Source organism: Capra hircus (assembly GCF_001704415.2).
Source record: "Capra hircus breed San Clemente chromosome X unlocalized genomic scaffold, ASM170441v1, whole genome shotgun sequence".
In the NCBI taxonomy this organism is placed as follows: Eukaryota; Metazoa; Chordata; class Mammalia; order Artiodactyla; family Bovidae; genus Capra; species Capra hircus.
This window is the reverse complement of record NW_017189516.1, coordinates 2,873,073-2,887,050: the sequence shown is the minus strand read 5'-3', so window position 1 is coordinate 2,887,050 and position 13,978 is coordinate 2,873,073. Positions and strand designations below refer to the sequence as shown.

Genomic DNA, 13,978 nt, shown 5'->3' with positions numbered 1-13,978 from the left:
ATGGTATTGTGTATATGTCAATTCCAATCCCCTATTCCCTTCCCGATGGTAACAATAAGATTGTTTTCTACACCTGTGATTCTATTTCTGTTGCTTAAATAAGTTCACTTGTACCCTTTTTTTAGATTCCACATATAAGCAATATCATACAATATTTGTCCTTCTCTGTTTGACTTCACTCAGAATGATAATCTCTAGATCCATCCATGTTGCTGCAAATGGCATCATTTCATTTTTTTATGGCTGAATAATATCCATAGTGTATATATATATATATATATATATATATATATATATACACCACATATTCTTTATCCATTTCTCTGTCAGTGGCCATTTAGGTTGCTTCCATGTTCTGACTATTGTACACTTGTTGAATTACAGTTTTTTCCCAGGTATATTCCCAGGACTGGGGTTGCTAGATCATGTGGCAACTCTACTTTTAGTTTTTTAAGGAACCTCCGTACTGTTCTCCATACTGGCTATTCCAGTTTACATTCCCACTAACAAGGCTTCCCTGGTGGCTCAGACGGTAAAGAATCCACCTGCAATGTGGGAGACCTGGGTTAGATCCCTGGGTTGGGAAGATCCCTTGGAGGAGGGCCTGGCCACCCACTCCAGTTTTCTTGCCTGGAGAATTCCCATGGACAGAGAAACCTGGCGGGCTACAATCCATGAGGTCACAAAGAGTCAGACACGATTGAGTGACTTAGCACACACACACCAACAGTATAAAGGGTTCCCCTTTCTCCACACCCTCTCTAGTATATATTGTTTGTAGAGTTTTGATGATTGTCATTCTAACCAGTGTGGCATAGTACCTCGTTTTTGTCTCTGGTTTCCTTTGCTTTGCAAAAGCTTTTTAAATTTTAATTAAGTCTCATTTGTTTATTTTTGTTTCTATCTTCATTACTCTCAGAGGTAAGTCTTGCTGCGATTTATGTCAGAGAGTGTTCTGCCTATGTTTTCCTATAAGGGTTTTATAGTATCCAGCCTTACGTTTAAGTCTTTAATCCGTTTTGAGTTTATTTTTGTGTATAGTGTTAGGGAATGTTCAAATTTCATTTTTACATATAGCTGTCCAGTTTTCCTGGCACCACATATTAAAGAGACTATTTTTTTTTCAATTGTATGTTCTTGTCTCTTCTGTCATAGATTAACATCTTGTATAACCATAGTAAAATAGTCAAAATTAAGAAATTCACATAAGTACTAGTAACTAAACATAGAGGTTAATTGGATTTCATCAGTTTTTGTATTTACATCCCTTTTCTTTTTCATGAGTCAATCTAAGACTTCATGTTGCATTTATTAGTTATATTGTGATGTTTCCTTTATTTTTTCTAATATATTATAGTTCTTCAGTTCTTTCTTATCTCATAACAATGAACTTATCCTTAAATGAAATAGGCATCATCATTATGATTTCCAGTTTAAATTGAAATAAATTCTTAAACTGTTCATTTTTTTTCCTAGGGATATTTTGATGAAGACAGTATGGATGAATTTATAGCTTCAGATTCCGATGAAACCTCCATGAGTTTAAGCTCTGATGATTATACAAAGTAAATTGAATACTTTTTGTGCCCTGTGTTGACATGTTTAAAATCCCAACTTGCTGATTGTCCTCTAATAATTGGCACTTGTATTTTTCCTGTGTTTCCCTAACCATTTGAATTTGTTCTGTTTTTTAGAAAGAAAAAAGCAAAGGGGAAAAAGGGAAAAAAAGATAGTAGCTCAAGTGGAAGTGGCAGTGACAATGATGTTGAAGTGATTAAAGTCTGGAATTCAAGATCTCGAGGAGGTGGTGAAGGAAATGTGGATGAAACAGGAAACAATCCCTCAGTTTCTTTAAAACTGGAAGAAAGTGAGTCTAATAATTCTTACATATATCATGGAACACTGATTTTAAAAATATCATGTCATTGTAAAGTCATGCTTCTTTCCAGTTATTATCCTCACCAATGGGCTCAAAGGAATATCTTTCCACAATTGGTAAGCATCTAGGATAATCATATACACATAATAGCAACAAATGTTTAATGAATGTTGAAGTAGAAGCAAACCATTGTGCTCTCTTTGGTATTTAAGAAGGGAAAAAAGCAAAGCTAACATTTACACGTATATGCCTAAAGTCTATATTATTTTTACTCTATGTGTTATCTAACTTAATTCTTGAACAGCCTCACAATATTATTATATCTTTATAATGATCGGTAGAAGAGGATTCAGACCTAGATATATCCTATTTTAAACCCACCATGGTGATTTCACTTAACTACATATAAATAACTGTAAGCATTTCAGGTAATAAACAATGATTGTCATTCATTTTATACAGTAAAGCTAGTTTTGATGTTTTAGTCTTATTCCTTTGTAATTCTTCAGAATCTGTGTTTATTGTCTACTTTAGATTTCCCTTGTATCAGGTACAGTTGTGTCATCTACTTCGCTTTCTCTTTCTTTCTCTTGTGCATGGGTATAAACTCAGTGAAAGTCTTCCATTGAACTTCCCAGTGGCTTAAGTTCTCTTTACTCATTTCTACATTTGAAGGATGAGTAGTCAGGGTGCACATTCTCCTAGAGCAGTCTGACTAGATGTTTAGAAACTCGAGTGCTAGGAACAGATAGCTGAATATTTAAAATATCTAGAGACACAACAGTATAAATAACTCTAAATATGTGGCATTTGTGAATCGTGGAGCAAAGTATAGACCGTCTTTGAAGAGAAGGGAGTTGTGGCTGCCAGTTCAGTGAATGATCCTAAGAACAGACAGGCCTCCAGCTGAACAAATTTGGTGAATCCCTGATAAACATTTCTCTCTTCAGTACCTCCTTAGAATAGACAGATGGCAGCCTAACAATAGACCTTGGATTACTTCTCTGAGAAACCAGGGGAGTAGTATAAATTAAATTACAAAATCTCTTTTCTTCTTATTTTTAAAATTTAGTTAATTTTTTTATTTTTGGTGAAATTGGGTCTTAGTTGCGGCACCTGGGCTCTGTAGTTGTGGTGTGCAGGCTTAGTTGCCCTGCAGCATGTAGGAACCTAGTTTCCTGATTAGGGCTTGAACCCATGTCCCCTGCACTGGGAGGTAGACTCCCAACTACTGGACCACCAAAGCAGTTTCTCTTTTCTTGTTTTTGTCCCCTGCAATCCCATAAAGATAGCTTAACAGTGTTCATCTTCCAGCTAGATTTAAAGTATACTTAAAGGAATGGTTAAGGTTTAAGGTAGTGGGAATCTCCTGCTATTTTCTCCTCTGGTCTCCTAATCTGCATTTCACTTAAATTTTCCTTAGTCTCTCATCTCATAATTAGAAATAAATAGCTCATAATTTATGTGTTCCTGGGAATGATTTTTCCTAAAATACTCTTGTTGAAGTTTTTCTTGTAACTTATGGTTAAGAGATGGAGAAGGCAATGGCACCCCACTCCAGTACTCTTGCCTGGAAAATCCCATGGACGGAGGGAGGAGCATGGCAGGCTGCAGTTCATGAGGTCGCGAAGAGTCAGAAACGACTGAGCGACTTCACTTTCACTTTTTACTTTCATGCATTGGAGAAGGAAATGGCAACCCACTCCAGTGTTCTTGCCTGGAGAATCCCAGGGACAGGGCAGCCTGGTGGGCTGCCGTCTATGGGATCGCACAGAGTCGGACACGACTGAAGTGACTTAGCAGCAGCATGGTTAAGAGAAGAGAGAGTAGACTAACCAGTATGTATCATACTGTGCTCCATATGGGTTGCATAAAAGTATGTTGAGGTATAGATCCCTTCATCAGTTGGAAGTACACATGGGGTCTAATGCAGCTGGGTTGCTTTCAGAAATGAGGAGCTTCTTCCAGTTTTCCTGTTGTGCAATTAAAAGTATTAGGTTGGCACAAACGTAATTAATGGTTTCAGACAGTGAATTTTAAATCATTATAACAAGGCTCAAACATATTTTTATTAATCAAAATAGGAACCATTAAAATCAATGCTGTTTTGCCAACGAGAAATAAGTTTGCTTATTCCTGTAACATAAAAATCCATGCTTTGGGATTCGACAATCTCTTGGAAAGCATTTTCTGCCTCCTGCTGGTTGTGGAAACATTTTCCCTGGAAAAGTTGTTGAGATGCTGGAAGAAGTAGTAGTCTCTTGGCAAGAGGTCAGGTGAATGTGATGGATGAGAGAAAAACCTCATAGCCCAATTCTTTCAACTTTTGAAGCATTGGTTGTGCAATGTGCAGTTGGGCATTGTCATGGAGAATTGGGTCATTTCTGTTAATCAATGCTACCTGTAAGCATTGCAGGTTTTGGTGCATGTCATAGATTTGCTGAGCATACTTCACAGGTGTAAGTGGTTTCTTTGGTATTCAGAAAGCTGTAGTGGATCAATGTGCAGTAGACTGCCAGTCAGTAATCATGACATTTTTTTGGTGCAAGTTTGACTTTGGGAAGTGCTTTGGAGCTATTTCTTGGTCCAGCTGCTGAGCTGGTCATTGTCAGTTGTCATACAAAATCCAGTTTTTGTCACATATCACAATCTGTTTGATTAATGGTTTGTTGTCGTTGCATAGAATAAGAGAAGATGACACTTCAAAACGATGGTTTTTTTGATTTTCGGTCAGCTCATGAGGCACCCACTTATCGAGCTTTTTCACCTTTCCAATTTGCTTCAAATGATGAATGACCATAGAATGGTCGACGGTGAGTTCTTTGGCAACTCTTTTTTACATAGTTGAAAGAGGATTGGCTTCAGTGATCCTCTCAGTTGTTCATTGTCAACTTCTGATGGCCACAGTGCTCCTCATCTTCAAGGCTCTCGTCTCGTTTGCAAAACTTCTTGAACCACCACTGTACTGTGCGTTCATTATCAGTTCCTGAGCCAGATGTGTTGTTGATGTTGTGAGTTGTCTCCACTGCTTTATGCCTCATTTTGAACTCAAATAAGAAAATCGCTTGAATTTGCTTTTTGTCTAACATCATTTCCCTAGTCTAAAATAAATATAAAATAGTAAGTCATAACTCATTAGCAAAAAAGCATAAAGCAAGAAATGCACATGAAAATGATGACCACATTTATTTAGAATGCATTCCAGTATCAAACGGAGAAGGCGATGGCACCCCACTCCAGTACTCTTGCCTGGAAAATCCCATGGACGGAGGAGCCTGGTAGGTTGCAGTCCATGGGGTCACAAAGAGTCGGACATGACTGAGCGACTTCACTTTCAGTTTTCACTTTCATGCATTGGAGAAGGAAATGTCAACCCACTCCAGTGTTCTTGCCTGGAGAATCCCAGGGACAGGGGAGCCTGGTGGGCTGCCCTCTATGGGGTCGCACTGAGTCGAACACGACTGAAGTGACTTAGCAGCAGCCAGTATCAAAAGGCAGATTTCAACAATGCAAAAACTGTAATTAACTTTTGCACCAACCTAATACTATCACTTGCCATATTTGCTGAAATATGGAAAAGACTATAAAGAACTGGAGCAAAGAGTAGGTTGCTGCATGTTATGAACATAAAGGCAGACAGGGAAAGCTGTGGTTTACAAATGATGAACTTCACCTATTCCTCTAGTGTGTAGCTCTCTGTGGTCAAAAAGAAGTCATTCATATATGGATGTATTTCATTTTTTGCAGCTCTCTGCATGTATAGTTCATCAGAAACATTTTTTAGAACAAATAGATGATAAAGATCTATTTTTGTTCTTTAGATCTAAATCTATATAAGGCTGAGTAGATCACAGCATATGGTCATATATACCTGGTATATATTATTTATTTATTGTCCATGCTTTGTGGCTTGCAGGATCTTAGTTTCCAGACCAGGGATCCAACCTGGGCCCTGGCACTGAAAATGCCAAGTCCTAACCACTGGACTGCCAGGAAATTTCCCCCCAAAATCACTTTCTTATAGTAAATGTAAAACCTGAATTGGAAGTATTAAGGAACCAACATATTGCACCTGGAAATCGAAATGGATACTATTAATAAATAAGTAGATGGCTGTAACTGAACTATCATTTTTTCACTACATATTTCACTTTCCTTTAAAGAATTGATATCTAATTTATTTGCATTAGCTTTCTGGTCTTTTTGAGAAACAGGATCTTGAATAAGTCATTTACGTTTACCTTACAGCATCTACATCTTTGTGTTTTAGTTTAGTATCATATTAGGTTGTTTGTGAGGAGGAAATGACTGTATATAAACTACTTCAAAATATTTGATTTATTATTAATTTCACAGCAAGCATACCTTGTTTTATTGTACTTCACAGACACTGTGTTTTCACAAAATGAAGTTTGGTGGCAACTCTATGTTGAGCACATCTATTGGCACCATTTTTCCAATATTTGTTCACTTTGTATCTGTGTGTCACAATTTGGTAATTCTCACAATATTTCAAACTCTTTGGTTACTATTAGGTTTGTTATAGTGCTCTGTGATCAGTGATCTTTGATGTTACGATTGTAATTGTTTTGGGGAGCCATGAGCCACACCCAGGTAAGACAGGCAACTTCATTGATAAATATTGCACTGTTGCCGTTCTGAATGATCTACCAAATGGCCTTTCCCCTGTGTCTTTCCCTCTCCTCAGGTCTCCCTATCCACTAAGACACAAAGTATTGAAATCAGGCCAATTAATAACCCTACAATGGCCTCTAAATGTTCAAGTGAAAGAAAGACTCTTTTGTGTCTTACTTTAAATAAAAAGCTAGAGATGATTAAGTTTAATGAGGAAGACATGTCAAAAGCCAAGATAAGCCAAAACTAGGCCTCTTGCACCAAACAGCGAGTAGTCAGGTTGTAAATTCAAATGCAGAGTTCTTGAAGGAAATTAAAAGTGCTACTCCACTGAACATATGAATGATAAGAAAGTGAAACAGGCTAGTTGCTCATATGGAGAAAGTTGTAGTGGTCTGGATAGAAGATCAAACCAGCCATAACACTCTCTTAAGCTAAAAAGTCTAATCCAGGGCATGACTCTAACTCTCTTCAATTGTAAGACGTGTGAGAGAGACAAGGAAGCTGCAGCAGAAAAATTTGTAGCTAGCAGAGGCTGGTTCAGAGGTTTAAGGAAAGAAGCCATTTGTATAACATAACAGGACAAGGTGAAGCAGCAAGTGGTGATACAGAAACTGCAGCAAGGCATCCAGGGGATCTAGTGAAGATAGTTCATGAAGGTGGCTGCACTAAACGAAAGGCTTTCAGTGGAGACAAAATGGTGTTCTATCGGAAGAAGATGCCACCTAAGGCTTTCATAGCTAGAGAGGAGAACTGGATGTCCAGCTTCAAAGTGCCAAAGAACAGGCTGACTTTTATTAGGAGCTAATGCAGCTGGTGACTTCAAATTGAAGACAGTACATTCTGAAAATCTTAGGCCCCTTAAGAATTTTGCTAAACCTACTCTGCCTGTGTTCTGTAAATGGAACAAAACCTGCATAACCTCACATCTGTTATCATTTACTGAGTATTTTAAGCTCACTGTTGAGACCGACTGTTCAGAAAAAAAGATTCCTCTGAAAATATTACTGCTCTTGGTCACCTAGGAGCTCTGATGGAGATGTACAATGAGATTAATGTTGTTTTCAAGCCTGCTAATGCAGCATTCTTTCTGCAGCGCATTGACCAGGGAGTCATTTCGACTCTCAAGTCTTATTATTTAAGGAGTACCCTTTGTAAGTCTATAACTACCATAGATAGTGATTCCTCTGATGGATCTGGGCAGTCAGTTGAAAACCACCTGGAAAGTACTTACCATTATAGGTACCATTAAGAACATTTGTAACTCATGGGAAGGGTCCAAAATATGAACATTAACAGGAGTTGGGAAGAAGTTGATTCCAACCCTCATGGATGCCTTTGAGGAGTTCAAGACTTCAGTGGAGGAAGTCACTGCTGATGTGGAAATACTATAGCAAGATAATTAGAATTAGAATTGGAGCCTGAAGATGTGACTGAATTGCTGCAATCTCATTATAAAACTTTAAGAGATGAAGAGTTGCTTTTTGTGGATGAGCAAAAAGAGTGGTTTCTTGAGATGGAATATGCTCCTGATGAAGATGCTGTGAAGATAGTGGAAATGACAACAGAGACTTGAGAACCTTTCTTAAACTTAGTTGATAAATCTGTGGCGGGGTTTGAGAGGATTGACTGCAATTTTGAAAGAAGGTCTACTGTGAATAAAATGGTGTCACACGGCATCACATGCTACAAAGAGATCATTCATGGAAGGAAGAGCTAATATTGATGCAGCAAACTTCATTTTTTAAGGAATTGCCACAGCCACCCCATTATCAGGAACCTGACTGTCAGCAGCCATCAACATGGAGGCAAGACTCTCCACCAGCCAGAGCGATTATGACTCGCTTCAGTGAGATGAAGTTTAGCATTTTTTAGCAATAACTACTTTTTAATTAAGTTATGTGCATTGTTTTTTTAAGACATAATAGTATTGCATACTTACAGACTACAGGATAGTATATAAGGGCTTCCTAGGTGGAGCTAGTCGTAAAGAACCCATCTGCCAGTGCAGGAGACGTAAGAGATGCAGGTTCAATCCCTGAGTCAGGAAGATCCCATAGAGGAGGGCATGACAACTCACTCTAGAATTCTTGCATGGAAAATCCCACAAATAGAGGAGCCTGGTGGGCTATGATCTATAGGTTTGCACAGTCAGACATGACTGAAGTGACTGACTTAGCAAGCAAGCATAGTATATAAACATAACTTTTACAAGTGCTGGGAAACCATGAAGCCATGTGACTCACTTTATTGTGCTATTTGCTGTATTGTGATGGTCTGGAACTGAACGTGCAGTATCTTTGAGTTACGCACTTGTTTTCAGAGTAAGCTTTATCAGTGAGCATTTATATTTGAAAACATAAAGCAGATTGAGGAATATGGTGGCACACGAAGACCCTGTCTTTACCTACTCCCCTGAGCACACTGATCTACACCTACATATAGCACACTTCTTCTTGAAGAAGATCTGAGGGCCCAATATGCTGGTGCTGCCAATTGAAGATCCACATAGAAACTAGCAGGAAAGTCAGAGACACAGTATCCATGGGAATCTCTCCTCTTTCAGGATAATCTACAGTAGAAAGATAATTGCTGAGGCATCCAAATGCAGACACACTCACTCTGTGACACAGTGATAAAACTTTAAAGGCACCTAGAGTATATGTAAAGGAACTATGTTTACTCACCCTGAAGTTGCTGCCAGAATGACAGGGAACTGCTGGAGGTCTGGCTTGGGTAGGAGGCACTGATGATCACCATTGTCTGGAGTTGCCTCCCAGCACTCCTCCTGGCCTATGACTGCTCTACCTCCAGCTGCCCCATCAAGGTAGCCTACAGCCCAGCACTCTTCAGGGGTTGCTCCTGGGCCATGTCCTCTCCAGCTCCAGCTATCCTTCTAAGGCAGCCTTATACACAGTACTTCCCAGGGGGCTGCCCCTGGACTGGGCCTGCTTCAGGCTCTTTGGTCCCACCACTGCAGTATTGGGCATATTGTTCCCCAGGGATTAACCCCTGTTGGTGCCCGCTGCAGCTCCAGCCAGCCTGCAGAAGCCTTTAGGCCCAAGTGGTCTACACAGGGAATGCTCCCATACAAGGCCTCTTCAAGATTAGGAGAGGTAGTTGTTTCTCTTAATTTATAGAAATGTAAAGGAAATAAAAATAATGAGATAGAGGAATGTGGTCCAAATGAAAGAACAAAATAAAACCTCAGGAAAAAATAAACCCCAGTGAAACAGGCATAAGTAGTTTACCTGATAAAAGATTTGAAAGAAACTGTCCTAATGGTGCTCACCAAACTCAGGAAAAGATTGGAGGAACTCATTGAAAGCTTTAACAAAGACTTAGAAAATACAAGAAAGAACCAATCAGAGCTCAATACTGTAACTGAAATAAAAAACGTTACACTTTATGGAATCAGAAGCAGATGAGACGACATAAAGGGACAAGCAATCTGATAGATAAAATAGTAGAAATTACCCCCATATGAATAGCAATAAGAAAGAAAGGATTTTTAAAAAATGAGAGTATATGAGCCATCTGTGAAACATCAACCATATTCACATTATGCGGTTCCCAGAAGGAAAGAAAGTAACAGAAAACTTACTTGAGAAATAATGGTGGAAAATATCCATACCTAGGGAAGGAAACAGATACCCAGGTATAGGAAACAAAGATCCCAAATAAGATGAACCCAAAGAGACTCATACCAAGGTACATCATATTTAAAATGGAAAAAGGTTAAGATAAAAAAGAGAATTTTAAAGACAAGAGAAAAACAGCTAATCATATATCAATTGAAGGGAACTCCCATACCAACATACGTCATATTTAAAATGGCAAAAGTTTAAGATAAAAAGGGAACTTTAAAGACAAGAGAAAAACAGCTAATCGTATATCAATAGAAGGGGACTCCTATAAGCCTATAAGCTGATTTTAATGCAGAAACTTTGCAGTCCAGAAGGGAGTGCCAGGATGTATTTAAAGTGCTGAAAGAATAAAAGTTTATAATCAAGAATACTCTACCTAACAAGGTTATGATTCAGGCTTGAAGTGGGTGATAAGGAGTTTTTCAGGCAAGCAAACAACTCTAAAGAAGTCCATAACCAGTAAACTGGCCTTAAATATTAAAGGGTCACTTTTAAGGGTAAAGGAAAAGGTCACAACTAGAAATAAAATATATGAAAGAAAAAAAAATCACTGGTGATGAAAAATATATGTTAAAGGAATTAGATCAGTCACTCTAAAAAACTAGTATGAAAGTTCAAAGAAAAAGTAGTAAAAAGAATATCAGGTATCAGGTGTAAGTAAGTAAGTTACGGGATACACAAAAAGAAATTAAATACAGCAACAAAAAATGTGACAGACAAGTGAAAATGGAGTTTTTTTTTTTTGATTGATTGATTGACAGACTGAAAAGGAGGATTTAATGGTGGGCTTGAACAAGCAGTGGAGAACGCCAAGGCTGTTGTGATTCTGTGACCTGCCATTTGTCCAGGGAGCCATAATTAATGATGTATTTGACCCCACAGCCAAGTGGGATGGGTTGCTTTTCTGCCACCATCTGTTCAAATTCATTGGCTTTAAACTTAGTAAATCCTCACCTTTTGGACAGGTGAACCTTCTCTTGGCCAGAGAACTAGAACTTGGCCCTCTGTAGGGCCTCAGTCATGTGTTCCTTATTCTTCAGCTTGGTGCTGATGGACATGATGACTTGACCAATGTGTACTGTGGCCACTGTGTCCTGGGGTGTTCCAAAGGCACCCGACATATCTTCTTAGAGCTTGTCAGCCTTGGCACAGGACACTGTCCTGTTGATACAGATGTTGTGAAAGGGTGATGTGTTTGGACGTGGAAACCATCTTTGACATAGCTTTTCATTGTGTACTTAGCACAAGTAGGGGCAGCCTCCAATGCTGCTCATACTCATCTGACACCACATGACCACAGAGTGGGAACTTTTGCCTCATGGTAACCACAAATCAAAAATAAATACAATGGGTACACACAAAAATAAAAGAATCCAAATGTGAAACTAAAGAAATCCATCAAAAAACAAGGGAAGAAACAGAGTAAGACTGGAACAGAGAAGAACTGAAAACATAACCAGAGAACAAGTACCAAAATGGCAATAACTACATGCCTGCCATAATTATTTTAAATGTAAATTGACTAAATGCTTCAATCAAAAGACATAGGGTAGCTGAATGGATAAAAAAGTATGACACATCTCTATATGCAGCCTGTAGCAGACTCTTCAGATCTGAAGACACACATAAACCAAAAAAGAAGAGATTAAAAAAAAGATACTCCATGCAAATGGAAAAGTAAAGAATGCTGGAATGGTAATACTTATATCAGACAAAATAGACTTTAAAACAAAAACTATAAGAAAAGACAAGGAAGGGTGTGCCATTGTGATGTCGATCCAGAGAGAGGATATAAAATTTATAATTATTCATATACCCAACATAGGAGTATGTAAATATAGAAAGAAAATATTAATAGAAATAAAGGGAGAAATATACAGTAATACAGTAATGGAGGACTTTAATACTTCAATGGATAGACCATCTAGACTCTAAATTGGTAAAGGACATATTCAGCAAGATGTCTTTAATCAATATAGATCATTTCATTCAACAGCAGCAAAATACACATTCTTTTCAAGTATACATGGAATGTTTCTCAGGACAGATCATATATTATGTCAAAAAGCCTTAAATGCTGGAGAGGGTGTGGAGAAAAGGGAACCCTCTTACACTGTTGGTGGCAACGCAAACTAGTACAGCCACTATGGAGAACAGTGTGGAGATTTCTTAAAAAACTGGAAATATAGCCCAGCAATCCCACTGCTAGGCATACACACCAAGGAAACCAGAATTGAAAGAGACACGTGTACCCCAGTGTTCATTGCAGCACTGTTTATAATAGCCAAGACATGGAAGCAGCCTAGATGTCCATCACCAAATGAATGGATAATAAAGCTGTGGTACACATACACAATGGAATATTACTCAGCCATTAAAAAGAATACATTTGAATCAGTTCTAATGAGGTGGATGAAACTGGAGCCGATTATACAGAGTGAAGTAAGCCAGAAAGAAAAACACCAATACAGTATACTAACACATTTATATGGAATTTAGAAAGATGGTAATGATAACCCTATATGCGAGACAGCAAAAGAGACACAGACGTATAGAACATTCTTTTGGACTCTGGGAGAGGGTGAGGGTGGGATGATTTGGGAGAATGGCATTGAAACATGTATAATATCATACATGAAACGAATCACCAGTCCAGGTTCGATGCATGATATTGGATGCTTGGGGCTGGTGCACTGAGACAACCCAGAGGCGTGAAATGGGGAGGGGGGAGGGAGGGGGTTTCAGGATGGGGAACACGTGTATAGTTGTGGCGGATTCACGTTGATGTATGGCAAAACCAACTCTTTGCATGAGGTGGCCAAAGTACTGGAGTTTCAGCTTTAGCATCATTCCTTCCAAAGAAATCCCAGGGTTGATTTCCTTCAGAATGGACTGGTTGGATCTCCTTGCAGCCCAAGGGACTCTCAAGAGTCTTCTCCAACACCACAGTTCAAAAGCGTCAATTCTTCAGCCCTCAGCCTTCTTCACAGTCCAACTCTCACATCCATACATGCTGGGAGGGATTGGGGGCAGGAGAGGAAGGGGATGACAGAGGATGAGATGGCCGAATGGCATCACTGACTCAATGGACGTGAGTCTGGGTGAACTCGAGGAGTTGGTGATGGACAGGGAGCCCTGGTGTGCTGAGATTCATGGGGTCGCAAAGAGTCGGGACACGACTGAGCGACTGAACTGAACTGAACTGATGGCAAAACCAATACAATATTTTAAAGTAATTAACCTCCAATTAAAATAAATAAATTTATTTAAAATAAAAATGGAAAAAAAGCCTTAATAAATTTAAGAAGATTGAAATCATATCAAGCATCTTTTTAGATCACAGTGGTATGAAACTAGCAGTCACGTAGAAGAAGAAAACTAGAGAAAAACAGTAACATATGGAGGTTAAAAAACATGGTACTAAACAGGTAGTGGATCAACAAAGAAACCAAAGAGGTATTTCAAAAATGCATTGAGACAAATGGAAATGGAAACAAAACATTACAAAATCTATGGGATGAAGCAAAAGCAATGCTAAGAGAAAAGTTCATAGTGGTACAGGCCTACTAGAAGAAATAAGAAAAATGTCAAATAAATCATGTAAATATACATTTAAAGGAACAAGAAAAAGGACAGGCAAAGCCCAGTGTTTCTGGAAGGAATGAAATAATGAAGATTAGAGTGGAAAGAATGGAAATTGAGACTAAAAAAGTAAAATTCAATGAAATTGAGTGTTGTTTCTTTGAAAAGATAAACAAAATCAAACATTTAGCCAGAATTATAAAAAATGAAAGCCCAAATAAATAAAATTAGAAAT

The 13,978-nt window shown here is 38.5% G+C and overlaps 1 protein-coding gene and 1 pseudogene across 1 annotated transcript in view; one reads left to right on the top strand and one right to left on the bottom strand.

The window, feature by feature from the left end:
* Positions 1 to 13,978, top strand: part of ATRX (ATRX, chromatin remodeler) — a 235,207-nt gene that overhangs the window by 192,773 nt on the left and 28,456 nt on the right. Inside the window, exons 26-27 of the mRNA XM_018043618.1 lie at positions 1,477 to 1,565; positions 1,695 to 1,867. Of these exons, the coding sequence (XP_017899107.1) occupies positions 1,477 to 1,565; positions 1,695 to 1,867 (262 nt within the window). The remainder of the gene's footprint in view (positions 1 to 1,476; positions 1,566 to 1,694; positions 1,868 to 13,978) is intronic.
* On the bottom strand, positions 8,682 to 12,286 carry LOC106503819 (annotated as a pseudogene).